Source organism: Meleagris gallopavo, chromosome 3, assembly GCF_905368555.1.
Source record: "Meleagris gallopavo chromosome 3, MGAL_WU_HG_1.1, whole genome shotgun sequence".
NCBI classification, from domain to species: Eukaryota; Metazoa; Chordata; class Aves; order Galliformes; family Phasianidae; genus Meleagris; species Meleagris gallopavo.
Genome location: NC_139406.1, coordinates 9,716,390 through 9,731,198, shown reverse-complemented (window position 1 = coordinate 9,731,198; position 14,809 = coordinate 9,716,390). Strand labels below are relative to the sequence as shown.

At 41.8% G+C, this 14,809-nt stretch overlaps 1 protein-coding gene across 1 annotated transcript in view; it reads right to left on the bottom strand.

The window, feature by feature from the left end:
- Positions 1-151: 151 nt before the first annotated feature.
- ADTRP (androgen dependent TFPI regulating protein) overlaps positions 152-14,809 on the bottom strand; it is a 29,824-nt gene continuing 15,166 nt past the window's right edge. Inside the window, exons 4-6 of the mRNA XM_010708350.4 lie at positions 10,189-10,304; positions 5,452-5,603; positions 152-277 (exon numbers count right to left, since the gene is read on the bottom strand). Of these exons, the coding sequence (XP_010706652.1) occupies positions 234-277; positions 5,452-5,603; positions 10,189-10,304 (312 nt within the window). The 3' untranslated portion in view covers positions 152-233. The remainder of the gene's footprint in view (positions 278-5,451; positions 5,604-10,188; positions 10,305-14,809) is intronic.

Sequence of the window (14,809 nt, the reverse complement as noted above, 5' to 3'; positions counted from 1 at the left end):
GAAATCTGTGTAAACAGATGAACACGATTTTCTGATTCATAGCAGTTGCGGAGTTATCATGTAAGAGGCAAACGTTTCACATTTTCCACCAGTTTTCCATATGTCTGATGACATAATGGCTTCACCAGAAGCTGCAACGCATTGGAGAAAGGATTTATCACAGCTGCATTTATTTTCCTCTACTTCATGGCTTCAGCATTCATGGAGAGATTGTTTGGCTTGAAGAGGAGCGTTCACTTGCCTTTCCGTTTGTAGTCCAGTATTACTATTGAATCTCCTGTTCCAAGGCAGGGGAAAAAAGAATGTTTTAAAAAAAAAAAAAAAGGTAGAATAGAGAAAGAAGTCCTCAGATAAATCAGGCATGCTGCTGGGAGGTGGCTGTGAACCTGTCCCCAGCCTGCCAGCAGGATCTGAGCTCGGTGGGGATTAGGAGCAAAATGCCTTGGACCAGCTGCCTGCAGGAGTCAAAGGAGCTTGGGATGTCCCTGGCAAGTAAGGGATTGCTCAGTTTCTGCAGGAGGGACTTCTAATCTGCCAAGGACCACATCCTTGGTTGGGAATAGTGGTGCTTCACTAGTGGAAAAAGCGTCTGCCACTGAGCAGCCTGGTTCGCTGTAACAACATGTGAGAAGCTTTCAAAATAAAGCACCTCTGAAAAGGCAGCAGATATGAATCCAAGCAGCTGGGATATCTGTAGGATGGCACAGGACTTACTGTTGAACCACAGCTTTTTGAGAGCATCTGTGCTGCCATGGCACCTAGCATGGCAATAACCAAGTATGTTGGGGTACCTTTATCATCTGAAGCGCTGTCTCAGCCCCTGTTCCTCTGTGCTGATGATCACTTACAGGGAGCCCCTATTTAAAGGTGCTGTATTTGTCTGCAGTCCTCAGAGGGCCTGAAACACTGTAATTGCTGGGTTGTATCTAACTCCAGCCTGCACAGCATGTGGTGATTGACCTGATAAGTAACAAAGTCCTGACATTTCTTCCTTCCTAAACGATCCTGTGAGCATTTAGTGCTGACCAGTACAAAGACTGCAGGGAATAACAGATCAGCCTATGGGACCAGAGACAGCATATTAGCAAACACCTGTTTGTATCTGCCCTCCAGTGATGAAATTGTAAGCCCCGGGTTGCCTGAGCTTCCGCCTGTGTGTCCCTCTCTCCCCTGCAGATCATCAGATAAACCTGTCAGCACCACCAGGGCATGTGACAGATGGTGCGGGTTCCCTTTAAACAGCTGAACTCCTGTACCAAGGGGTAATCTGCAGCTCGGGGGAGTGGCAAGTGTGACGGATATAAATATGCCATCCCAAGTCTGTGGCATAACTAGGATGAATGAATGAGGCAAAAGTGGGTATTCATACGTGGCTTGCAAACTCTGGCCTCTAAACCCTCTTAAATGTGAGTCCCGTTCGTCACTGGCAATACTGCGAGACTGCAGACAAAAACATTATTCGTTCACTGAAATAAATGGATATACCTCGGACTGTTACTCTCCAGTCCTAAAGGCTCAATAGAACAAATGCTCTTGATAGAACAAATGAAGATATATTCTAGAAAAGAGGCTCTGTTTAAAAATCCCTGCTGGACCGTACAGAAACAAGAGGACTGTCATAACGAAGGGTGGATTCCATCTCTATGCTGACAATCACCTGCAGAGCATCAGCATTTTAGGGTTCATAATAAAGCTGCTGTTGTGAGCCTGTGCCAGCACAACGGTAGGATGACTTCTCAACCCACACAGCTTTGCTTTGTACCCCTTCATTTGCCACTTTGCCACTTTGCCACTACATCTCAACTCAGTAGCTGCTCAGGAGGTGTCAAGACTTCAATTGTATGGAGGTATTACTTTGTATTGTGCAGGTTCCCCTGCCCCACGCAGGCTGTGTATCCCAATAGCTGCGCACTGGGTATTAAGGGAGCTTGGCTTCACAAGCATATAAGAACAAAAATAAAAGCCAGGGAAAACAACCCAGCTCCTAAAACAAGTTATATGGTTCTGTAAAATAAATTTTGCACAGAGGTGCTTCAAAAAGAAGAGGGAAAATATGTTAACGAGAAGATTGCCCTCTAATTTTAGCTTAGCCTTGGGTGAATGTATTTCAGCTAAGGCTTTCCAAAGCATTCAGGAGCTCCTACAGGTTCTGTAAGAGCACATTCATCTACGCCTGAGGCTGTTGCTAGTTGCTCACCTATTGCTCCTGCTCACCTGCACTTCACAACATGAAAATGAAACAGCTGCTGAACGTTTTATCAGACGTGCTAGACAAAAGGCAAATGAATCCTCTGCATCTTCAAACACTGGTGCCAGAGACCTCATCTGAAATGTTGCTTTGTCTGCAATGGAGAACTTTGATCCAGAGGATCTGTTTGTCTCAGCTGGAGCAAAACCTGAGGGAAGCTTGCTTGGCTTTTGCTGTTCAGGGTTCTAGTTTTTGCAGATCAAAGTTGCCTGCATGATGTTTCCTACCCGTCAGGAACAAGAGAAGCTATCACACGGTTCATCTTTGGCACCCTGACCCTGCAGCCAAATCCTTGGGCCGAGATAAATGTATGGCAATGAAAGAATCAGCCCATTGTTTCCAATTATCCTCTTTGGAGTTTCTGTATTACTCAACATTGTCTAGTACTCCAGAAACTCTGGGATTTAAAACAAAACAAAAAAAAAAATCATTACTTGGTACTATTTTCTGTGCCTCTCGGCCTGTGCAGCTGGGTTGCCTTAGTTACCATGAATCCAACTGTGCGACTGGAGGGAAAAGCAAGTGAGAAATAATACATTTTTAAAGCCTCTAATACTATATGAGGCAGTTTGTCTATAAATAATAAAACAAATTTAGGATCTGGCATCTTTGGACTATTCTGAAAAGGAAAAAAAACAAGGTTATATTATTAAACAGCCTGCATTTTTAGCTCGCAGAAATGATGCTGCATCTCTCTGGTGGAGCACAGGACATAGCTTTGAAATAACATGCCCTAAGCTGAAAGTCACTATTGTTGGACTTTGGAATAATTTGGAGCTAAATATACCTTTATGGGTGGAAAAAACAGTAAACATTTACGTAGCTGATGCTCTGTTTTGGCAGAAGTGGTGGTGGCCTGAAGCTACAGAGGAACGTGGCAGAGTCCTTCCGGAGCACAGTGCTGTGGGACAAGCTTCATTTGCTGCCTACAGTTTTCCCCAGGATGCCAGTGCTCCAGGAAACCAGGTGTGATGCTCTCACTGAGCTATTTGCTAATCACTTCTTGCTTCTTCAAATAAGCACAGCTTATCTCCATTGCTCTAGGCAGAGTCTCAGGCAGCAGCAGCCCAGGCAGGTTTTGTCCATTCCCACTGCAAATTGCTTTGCTTTGTTGGTTTGGGTTTTGTTTTGGTTTGGTTTCATGCGTGTGTGTTTCTTTCCACCGGCTTATTTTAACTGTATCATCTCTTACTGTGATGAGAAGGTGAGATGGGAAAGGGTAGGATGGAAAAAAAAAGTACGTGGAGGCATTTTTACTGCAAGAAGAAAGGTATGTTGGAATTGCATCTTCATTCTATTTGCAGCTGTTTTTACTCTGGCAGTGCTGAGCAGATTTGTTTCAGTCAGGAATATATTAAGACTCTGGCACACTGTAATTTGGAATACCTTCCCCCTGGCTGTGTTTCAACACTATTGGGATCTTGTTATCAATACCAGCTTAAGGAAGTCCTACCTTTCTCTTGGGTGGAAATGGATCGGCAAAATGATCTGAGTTAAAAACAACCCCTGCTCACAAGAAACAGGCATGTGTGGTGGAGTAGGAAAGAGTTGGAGGTGGTGGGCAGGAGCTCATTGAGATGTTATTGCTCCCAAAGCCCTTGTATAATCATGCTGCAGATGCCACAGAGGGACCAGCTATTGGGGTGCAGCTTGCAGCTTTTTATATCAGTGTGCTGTAAATCTAGGGAATGCCATCAGTCCTGGAGGTAAGCAGCTGAGGATGCATTTAAAGAAATAAGGACAAAGTGAAAAATATAAATGGAGAGATAGATCCAGCACATGGAGAGGCCTTCATGGATTGTGAGAGCACATCAGACATCAACAGAGAATTATCATGTATGCTGCACACATATATATTATCTGCAGTTACATTAGCACGCACTGTAGACCTGAAATTGTTACTACCTACTCCTTGGTGAAAAAAATCTGATTCTTATTTAATATAAGACCTTATATCTAACACGAGACCTAAGCTGTCTTGTGGTGATTGTGTCGTGGTCTTTGATTAAACAGAGAGGTCAGAAATTACTCGTAGTAATGGTTGCTATTTATACGATGCCTCTTTAACCAGAGCTAGTGCAGAGTGCATGCAGATCTGTTTTCAGTTACTCAGAATCCTCATCATGCATCGTATTTATGCAAGAATAAAATTCATCCAAAATTTCCAAACTTGGTATGTAGAGCAAGTGTCTTGTTTGCAAAGGTATGAACCACTGAACTTGGTTATTCAGCACATTTGAAATTCAATCTGCTGCTCTGAGGTAGCTGGGTACGGCTGGTGAGAGACTAGCTACAGACACTCCACTTTGGCTTGACAGGCATGTGAGACTTCACAAAATGGATCAGGCATCAAATGCTCCCTGAGAACAGAGGGAGGTTGTCTTATTTACTTTCAGAGGTGTTTCTGCAGGGCTTTTTCTTTCATCAGAAATCTAGTTTAAGAAATTGCAAATGTTCACACATTTGTCCTAAATAAAATACACACGTTTTCTTGACAGAAACGCTTTCATCCTCAAAAACTTAATCTTGAATGAAAAAGGAAAGAGGCAACCAGAAGGGAAAATAATTAATAATAATCAAGTCTCACCTAAGACTCTCAAGCTTTGTCAGTTCTCTTTCCTCGTCCAGTGTTGTCCTTCTAAGAGACATCGTTTTTCCTAACTGCTCATTTATCCAAGTAAGGTTGACTTTCATTTTCTTTAAAGCATTACTGATCATGCCACTACTGAAGCCAAAGAGAGATGTTTCAACAGCCCATTAAAATTTCCCAAAGTGCTGCTGCATTCACGGAGCTTTCCCTTGGATAGACTAATGCCTTTCTATAAATTGTTAGTAAACCATTCCTGAGTCTGATAAACACCACACGACATAAGTAAGAGAGTTTTAGGCAGAGCTATTTTGCTTCTCTGAACCACTGTTTGAGAAGGAATTCAAAATACAGTGATTATGCTGGTGAAGGCTCTTCTCAAGCCACACTGGAGAAAACTGGCCGAGACATTTGTTTTTGTTTGGTAGAGTTGGCAACCTTCCGGTTTGTCCTGCTTGTTACTAAATACTTAGGACGTGGCAATCTCTATCCAGATGTCACCCCCTGCCCCAATGTATGTGTCTTCCTCTCCCCACCTGCTTTGGTGATCATAGGAATTCTTTTTTTTTTTTTTTTTTCATACGGATAGAAATAAAAAAAAAAAAATTGGACTGACCCCATATCATACGGTTTAGGAACTCTCCAAAATTGTAGAAACAGACGACGATGGCAAGGCTGCTGATGAAAAAGGCTCCTAGCCCAGCTGGGCTGAATGAAGCAAAGAGAGGGTATACCCACTCTCCTGTTACAAAATAAATCCACAAAACCCTAGGTGAGAGGAGAAACAACATTTGGTTAGGGCTATTCAGTGAGAAGAATCACTTGTTGATTTCTGGCTTCTAAAGGGCCACGTTATCAAAACAGTATTGATACAGAGAAGATTAGCTCAGCAGTTGATGCATCTCCTCAATATTTGGGCTATTTTCTGTGTAGCACACTTGAATCACTGCTAAATTAGATGGATTTTGGTGCAGCTTGAAATACACACGGTGTTCTGCTGTCACCTTGGTGGCATTGGCTATTAAAACAGTAAAACAACAGTAAAATAGTAAAATGCTCAGAAATACAGGTGTGCACTTCAGTATAGAAGTGAGGCTTGTTCAAATAAGCCCCTACATAGGTGTTTGCTCTTTAGTTACTCTGACTTTTTGGTCCCTATCCAGAATCCAGGGGTCTATGGTGACAAAGGTGCTGTTTCTCATTCTTTCTATCCTGCTGATATTGAATGCTTTAGAAAGCAAGAAGAGAGGTTTCAGGAGATGACAGGGCATGGACTATTCTCTTAAGTCCAAAATTAGGAGAGGAGGAACAAGTGGGTAGGAAAGAGATGTACTCACTTTGCTCTTTTGTTCCAGGACCAATTGCTAGGCACTGGTTTGGAAGAGGGAAAGAATGAAAAAGAAGAGAATGACCGTCTGATGTAGGCCCTCTCTTTCTGCCTTTTTCTTCTCTTAAGATGAGACGTGACTGCTGCCAGTTCACTAATACTATTTATTCCATTACTTACAGCTCATAAGAGTGGATGGAAGCAAGTGCATACATTTATGAACATAAAAATGGTGTCTAGATATATATTTGAATGGAATATGTAGAGAATATAAAATATATGGCAGGTCTCCAGTGATTTCTATGAGGCTGTGCCCTTATAGCGTAGGGCTGAACTTACCTAAAATGGTCATTTGGGACAAAAGAATCTTGAAAAGATTTAATGATTGACTGGAAAATAGACCCATTGAGTACTTCCCACTACCAGTGCTGACATGGGAACACCATGGCACTCTCTGAAGGTGCCCTGCCTTGCTGGGGGCATCATGCCTCAGGGAGAGAAATGGAAACAGGTTGTTCCACCAGCATGTCACAGAACTAAGATACGAGAGAGCACTGAGGAATAAAACATGGCTGAAAGGATGGCTTCCTGTTTCTCCAAGTAGAAAAGGAAGAGGTAGATTGGAGAGATGAAGAGGGTTAGTGATGGAGCTGTCTTTGCATGAAGATGTGAAGTCTGCAGATTCATTTGCCCAGAGAGGTGGTGAATGTCCCATTCCTGGAGGCATTCAAGGTCAGACCAGACAGGGCTCTGAGCAACCTGATGCCCCTGTTCAATGGAGGACAGTTGGACTAGATGACCTTTAAGGATCCTTTCCAACTCAAATGATTCTATGATTCTATGGTTTTCCAGATTCAAGAGAGGTTCTCTCATCAGACAACCTGGGCTGCAACACAGCCATAAACAGAAAAAGGCCTGTGCAAAGGCCAGGGAAAGATGAGTAGGAATGTCAAAGACCTGGTGCTAACCGAAGCCTGTACAATACAGATATCCATATGCATTCTTCACTGTTCTGAGTCTGCTGTTTTCTTAATACATCTCAAACAGTAAAACAGAGTGAAAAAATGCCTTTATATATTGAGGAACTAGATTTATCTTGATCTAATTTAGCTGCCTGGAATGCCTGATAGGAAGCACTTCAACTGGAAATTCTGAACTTAAAAAATTACTCGACTGTTCAGAAGCACTAAAGCGCTTTCAGTTTTCTGACCTGTGGAAGCCGTGTTTAGCTAGGTTTTTATCTTGGGACATACATTCAGGGTCATGAGTTTATTCATTTTGACTACAGAATGGTTGACAGATTTTTATTTTATTTTATTTTATTTTATTTTATTTTATTTTATTTTATTTTATTTTGCTAGGGATTTCATAAAATGCAACCCAACAACTTGCAAATGCATGTTGCCTCTTTCTTGTGGGCAACGAGCTGTTCAACATACATGAAGCATTCAGAAGTTGATTATTCTGAACATTTAGTTACACCAAAATTCAATGTTTAGCAAGCTTCTGCAGTGATAATTTAGATCTATAGAATGCCCAGAATTATGGAGGAGATAGACAGAAAACAACCTGGGTATAACCAAAGCTGCCAAACTGCTGTGAGACTGAGGACAACATTTAGATAGTGGAGGAAAGTGATGTGCAGCAGTCTGAGAAGGCAGTTTGATGCAAAGGAGAGGTTTACCCTCTCCTTTTGTTTATCTGCCCATTAAAGTTAATGGGAGCTCTGCATTCACTGGAGGAAAAATAAAAATGTTTCCCTAGGAAATTGTTGAATGGGAAGATCCAGAAAGGAGGAGAACATATTGGCCACATTTGAGTTTTCTGAGGTGGTGGTTAATGCAAAATTAAAAGGTTTTTAACTGAAAATGAGCGTACAGTAAAAGAAAAACATTTTGATTCCTAGCAGAGATGAAATATGGGCATATTTTAAGAAAGCCATCAGTTTCTAGATTTTTTTTTTTTTTTTTTTTTTAGGTCTTTATAGATGGTGTGCAATCTATAATGATTTATATTCCCTTACATTGGTAGTTTGATCTTTTCTCCAAAAACACATGCACAGCTGTGAAGAGTAAGATTTATTTTATCCTGATCTTTATTGCTAAATTGATATTGCCACTGAAATGGGAAAGAGCTTGCTATTGTTACCTCCTTTCCAAGATTTAAAAGTGACAGTTCTGAAATTTATATATTCTTCACAGCTTTCAGTGTGATGGCTCCAAGAATAAGGCAGGAGATGCAAGATCCATCCATGCGAGAATTAACATACCGAGCAGTTCTCTTTGCCCTGATGACCTGTAGCTGGAAGCTGCCTTTTCTTTTTAATCCTATGGGTATTCAAAGCTATCAGAGGCAAGTATCTGGTGCAAAAAATCACCAACTGCTTGATTTCTCACTGCCTTGGAGGGACCTGGAAGCTCTCAGCCCATCGATACTAGAGGACGGACAGTGTGATGACAACAGTGACAACTCAAAAAGAGGCTTTAAGGGAGCACTCTGTGTTGTTTGTGAAACATAAGGCACCCAAATGGGGCTATTTAATCAGCAGGTTGCAGCACCAACAGTAAAATATGTGCACATGTTAAGTACGCAGACTGAAAACCTCTTCTGTTAGTTGGAAGCTTTTGTCTCAGGCTTCAGGAACAAGGAAGGCAGACGGGAGGTTCCTCACTGTCTCAGAAGGAGAGAAAGCAACAGCACTGTACTCCCAAGAAGCCCAGATCCAGGTACCAGGGCCCTGGGCCACAGCGGACAAGCACAACAAGGAGCCCAGTGCCGTGCAAGGCCAATTCAGAGAAGATACAAGAAAGACTGAAACATGCAGTCTGATCAATTGCTGACTGAACAGGATATGTGAAAGCTTGCCCCCACCATTATCATTCCCTGACTGGAAACTGGGGGCAGGAGACGTTGTCCTATAGGCATGGCACACAGCAGTTTGCTTCTGCATCAACTTGTGGCCTTCAAGGCTGAGACAGAGCACTTGCTGGGGAGCCAAGGGAGGTGGTAGTCCTGTGTGCTTCAGGCTTCCTCATGGGCATCAGGCAGGACTGACTGGAAAGGACTTGGCAGGGAAACACGTCTCTCACAGCTGTAATAGTATTAGGCTGTGGGCCGGATTAGGATAAATGGCTCCAAACTGGGTTGCATAACATAGAGCTAAAGTCTGCTGCTTCCAAAGCCGCTCCTACGGGTCTCACATCACGGGAGTGTTTCATCTGGGCCGCTTATTTTCTGTTCCTGTATTTCAAACAGTGGGCTGAGGTTACTCTCATCTAACAGGTGGGTGGAAGTGGGAAGGCTGGATCCCTGCGTGGTTCCAGATGCTTCTCAGAAAACTTTGGGTGAGCGCACCCTGAAACTATGCAGATCCACTCCAGAGCTGAGTCTCAGAGTGATCTGAAATGCTAGCAGCTGCCCATAACCTGGATGCTATGAGCTGGAATGGATGCAAAGACAGCTCCAGGGGTGTGCAGCACAAAGAGGAAGTGGGTGGAGGGCTGTGGACAGGGTGTTAGATGGCCTTTATTTTCTCAGGATCCCTCTCAGACAGGGTGGTGGTAAAATTGGGCACATTGCTGGCAATGTAGGCGGTGTCCACCAGTGGAGACGGAGGTGGTAGTGGGACAGATGCCTCCCCAGTACCCATCACTTTGCACCTGCCTCTGAGTATCACTTTCTAACTTTCTAAATCCAGTCCTGTGCCCCTGTGAGATATAAAACTAAGATCTGCTCCCCTGGCTCCTGAACTTTGAGAGTTGATGTTTCTGATAATATATGGTCTTCTTTAAAGAGGCTATGAAAGAGCAGGGGATACAGGTGCGGCCTCAGCAGCTGTACTTAGTTAGAAGAAACCCGCTCTGCCTGTGTCTGGAAATGATCTTCATGAGCCTCACTGGTGTTTAAATGGCTTATCCACAGACCAGATTGTTGTCTGAGAGGGAACTTAGCGTATGTGTAGAGTGTGGTCTTGATGTACCAAAGCAGATCACTTGAAGTATGTGTTCTAAAGTATGTGGTTCTTACCAACTGACATAAAGAAAAGAGGCACAGCCTAACAGGAACAGTCCCTTCTTCTTGGCTGGGTAGCGATGCGGTGTGGCAAGAATTTCCAGAAAAGCAAGTGGTAATACAGCCGTGTGCTGCAGAGAAAAAAAAGAGTGTGTCAAAATGGTTGCAGCGCTGCTCACAAAGCTCAAGAGCTGGCATGTGGGCAAAGGGTATGCTTAGACAGGAGAAAACTATTGCAAAGTCATTGGTAGCTGATGGGAGAAGGTGAGCAGGATAGCAGAGAAAGATGCATAGATTTAAAAAATAGAGGGAGAAAGAAAAAAAAGAAAAACACTGAATTAGTAATTTTTTGTTTCCCCTGTGAAGTCACAACCTGCTGGATGCATAGCATGATGTTTCCTCTTGTCCAAAGGAAGTGGTTCTATTACTTTCAATGTTTATGTTTGTCAGAAACTGTGCTGAGTGTAAGATATGGTAGTATGATATCAAAATTTATTGCTGTATGTAGTATGAGATACCACAAATACGCATGAAATTCTTTAGATGCACATCAGTCTCTAAATGCACACATGTACAGCATGGATGAAAATGCTCTTTATCTATTTCTTTAAGAGGCAGACATCCATTTTTGTCTGTTGCTGCCAAGTAACAGCTGACTGTACGTACTCCCTCAAGACCCCCAGTGCACCCCCAGGAGTTGCTATTCATACCTGACTGTCACACTACCAAAACAACCCATCTGTCTCAGTTATCATTTCTCAGAGAAAACAGAGAGAAAATATTTACTTGATGTTCCAGTTTCTTTCACTTACTGGCACCAATATTTTCTTCTGTTCTGCTTCACAAAGATATTCTTCAGCTCTATGACCCTGACAGTTGATGGGAGAGGTCTAGTTGCATCAGTACAAATGATTCCCTCACTCATTTAACCAGAAAAATGCCTCCAGTGCATACACTCTCTTTCATATATGGTCCCTGTGACTGTCTGTCACTCCAAAATCTTTGCATTAGGGTGCATACCACTGTCGTAACGGTAGTTATGTTTTGGGTTTTTTTTTCTACGAGCGGGCAACTGTTTGTCTTCAAACAAAAATGAGATGCCCATGGAAGACAGCTATGATGGAAAACTTCTTTGTCCTCACAATTAGGCTTTAGCCATTCACAGTGGATTTGTCCATTTTGCAAAGCGGATATAAGTTCTGGTTTTCATCTGACGTGCAACAGCCTACAAAATTCCTTTGGGTAACAAGAAATGTCCTTGCTAGTCCTTTAATTAATTTAAACACTTTTAACAGCTATAAGGTGGTTGCTCCTGCTTGTATTTTTGCTGTACTGAGAAGAATTTAGTACTAGTGACCTGGTGAAATAATCCTTCGTTAAAGCAAACAGTTTTCAGGTAAGGGTTATTTTATATACTTTTTTCCTCAGTTTGGGGCTTTTTGCTCTCAGAGTGAACACAAAATAAGCACAATTCACCAGTATGATGCTCCTTTAATAGAAAAAGTATATGATGCTCTGGGACAGTATTAACAGGAATGTTGTGTATAAGAGCTGGGAAGTTACTGTTCTACTCTATTTGACACAGATGAGATTTTGGCTTGCATTCTACCTCTCATCAAGGACACCCCATTTTGACAGGGGCAAATAATTTGGAACACACCCAGAGAAAGAACAGCACAAATGACAAGAGAACACGTGAATGGGAAAGCAGCCCAAAGACAAGTAGAAACACATTATTGAATCTTGAGAGAAAAGGAAAATGAGATTGACTTTTAAAGACTTAAGATGCTGATACAGCAATGATGATTGCGTTCTCCATATCCATCACAAGTAGGACCAAGAGTGATTGACTCAGTTTCCCTCAAGAGAGATTTGGCTTTATATTGGGAAACACCTCGTAAGGACAAGCAGAGAAGCAAGGACCTAGGGCAGCTGAGCAACCACTTTACAGAAGAAGCTAAGACAAAAGATTGGGTATGTTTCTGCCAAGCCTCAGTCTTCCTCTTACTTAACCATCTGAACCAGCTCACCAAGGGTTATCATGCAGACTCCAAAGCTGATGCAAGAGCAGAGGATGAAAGCATGGAGAAACAGGGGGTCTCCTTTTCTGGTAAGAACACAGTCACAACTAAGACCACTGGCTCTGGGCAGCCTGGTGTAGTGGTTGGCGACTCTGCCCATGGCAGGGGAGTTGAAACCAGATGATCATTATGGTCTTTTTCAACTCAGGTCACTCTATGATTCTATGATTCTATGATTCTATGATGATGACCACCAGCATCTCTACTTGCTTAACAATCCCCTATCTCAATTCATGCATCTTTGTGCTGTCTTACAGTACGGGGATCCCACAGGTAAAGAGAAAGAGGAGAGAAAGGCACCTCATTTGCAATTTCTCAATTTCTCTCTTCCATCAGATGATTGCTCAAGGCATCCCACTGCAGCACTTTGACCTCATCAGACAGCAGAGCAGTGCTCTCTGATACATTCACAGGGAGCAACAAAGGCAAGCCTACTGAGCTAACACGCATGTTGGCACTGGGGAAGTTTAGGAAACCAGCAGTGGTTGTGAGAGACTGTTGGAAGCTCTCCTTTTTATTATATGTTGATTTAGAAAATGCTGATCTGCTAAACTAGTTATTTTTTGGTGGGTTCTCCTCTGTTGGAGGAGATAGAGAAAATACTCAGGGGCCTGTAGATCAAAAAAAGTTTGAAAGTCTCTAGCAAAGCTGAAAATATGGAAACTTTTGGAAATAAACAAGAGTTTAGAGATAGGGACAAGTTCAGATTTCTGCTCTGCCTGATTTATAAGGTCTTGAAGACAAGTTTCTTTCTCACTGGAAGAGTACTGCCACCACCAAGAGCAGGAAAACTGTTTGGGAGTAGGCCTCCTGCCTCTTGTTTTGTGAACAGTTTATCTCAGATCATGAATCTACCCAGATTTGGGAGAGGAAAAAGGAGAAAGAGAAAAAAGTAGAAGAAATATACAATGAAAAGAAAGTAATCTGTTGTAGTGTAGGAAGGCTTTTTTTCCTCCCAAGTTTAATAATGACACTGGTATAGAATTTATTAATGCACGTGCTGTGTTTTCTATACAAATCATTGTAGATTTCTAAACATATTTTGCCATACATTAACCCAGTTTTACATAGCAATGTATTTTCAGCTTTTCCTCGCTAGAAAGACACTGTGTATGTTAACAAGTTGCTCTGTCAAGGGCCATTTATAATTACCATGCAGATAACTTCTCAAGACAGATAGTTCTCAGTTAGTTCATGCACATTCAGCATGATATTGTTTAACCTTTTGGTTTTGGATATGAAGTTTCTCTTTTCTTTACATGTACAACCTAGTAACCAATTGCTGGCTTGGAGAATGTGTGGTGAAATCTTTCCTTGTGTCTCTGCTATCCTAGAGTCTGCTGGTGACTTCACCTGTTTCTGCCAAGGCCAGTTTGTCCATGAGCGGTAAAATGACGGTACAATTTCTGCTGAATAACAGAGCATGTTTACAAGAGCAGATGAGTTCCTCACGACACATATTTATGCAGCAGATACCAGAAGAAAGCATAGCTTGCCACAGAATGCAGAGCCTGCCCTTTGCCTATGACACTCCGTTAGCTTTCCAGATGACTTCCCTCTCATAGCTGATAGACGCTGACTTTGGCAGCATCATTAGCGATAGGCTGTGTATCATAGCTAATCATATCTGCTGAAAGGCTTTAAAGTCTTTTCACATCCTCCTCAAAAAAGATGTATTTTTCCCTCTCATTATTTTTACCACTGGTTTCTAGTCCACAGTTCATTAAGCAAACTTTCAACCCTGTTTAGGTATGCTTTGTCTAAAGAGCACAGCGTTTGTACGGGACCAAATTCAAAGACAAAGTTTTGCTTCTTTCTTTAAAGAAAACATAATAATTAAGCTCAGATTGACACAGATCAAAACATTGGCAAAAATTGCTGGAAACATTGACTCAGGTTTTTTTTTATTTCAATTAACAGTTTCTCAGTTTCCCGTATAAACAGTGAAAGTGTCAAAAATAATTATCCTGGAGAATAAACTATTTTACTGCAAGGTATGGAAAACTGGATGTAACAACAGTGGTGTGTACTGGTCTGCCTGTTGGTGAACTGAACTGAATCACAGAGACGTTTTTTCTCTTGGTAGGAAACCTGTTAGTACTTATTTTTCTGTTCTTTTAAGTATTAATTTACTTGTCTAACAACCTCTGTTTGTCACTTGTAAGCTCTTAGCGTACAAGTTGAGTAAGGATAGAAGCATTCAGAGTGGCAATTCTTTTATTTGTAGAGTGGGAAGAAGAAGGATATGGGACTTTCAAAATTGTCATTTTATTAACAAAAGCATTTGTTTTTCTGAATTATTTTTCCAGTCATTTGACTGAAAAGTCCTCCGTGGCTCTTTTTGTCACTTAGGGTATTCAGCTTGGATTTGATTTCTTTGCTCTGACAAACTCAGGTGAATCTGACCTAATTATAAAATTGCACATTCTTCTTTTTGCTCATGAACTTTGGCATTTGACTACAGGGGAAAAGGTTTCTTAAATGTATGTTGAACTTTGTCTGAAATATTGGCATGCTATCTTGTCTCCTACAGAGAATGATGAAATTATAACATT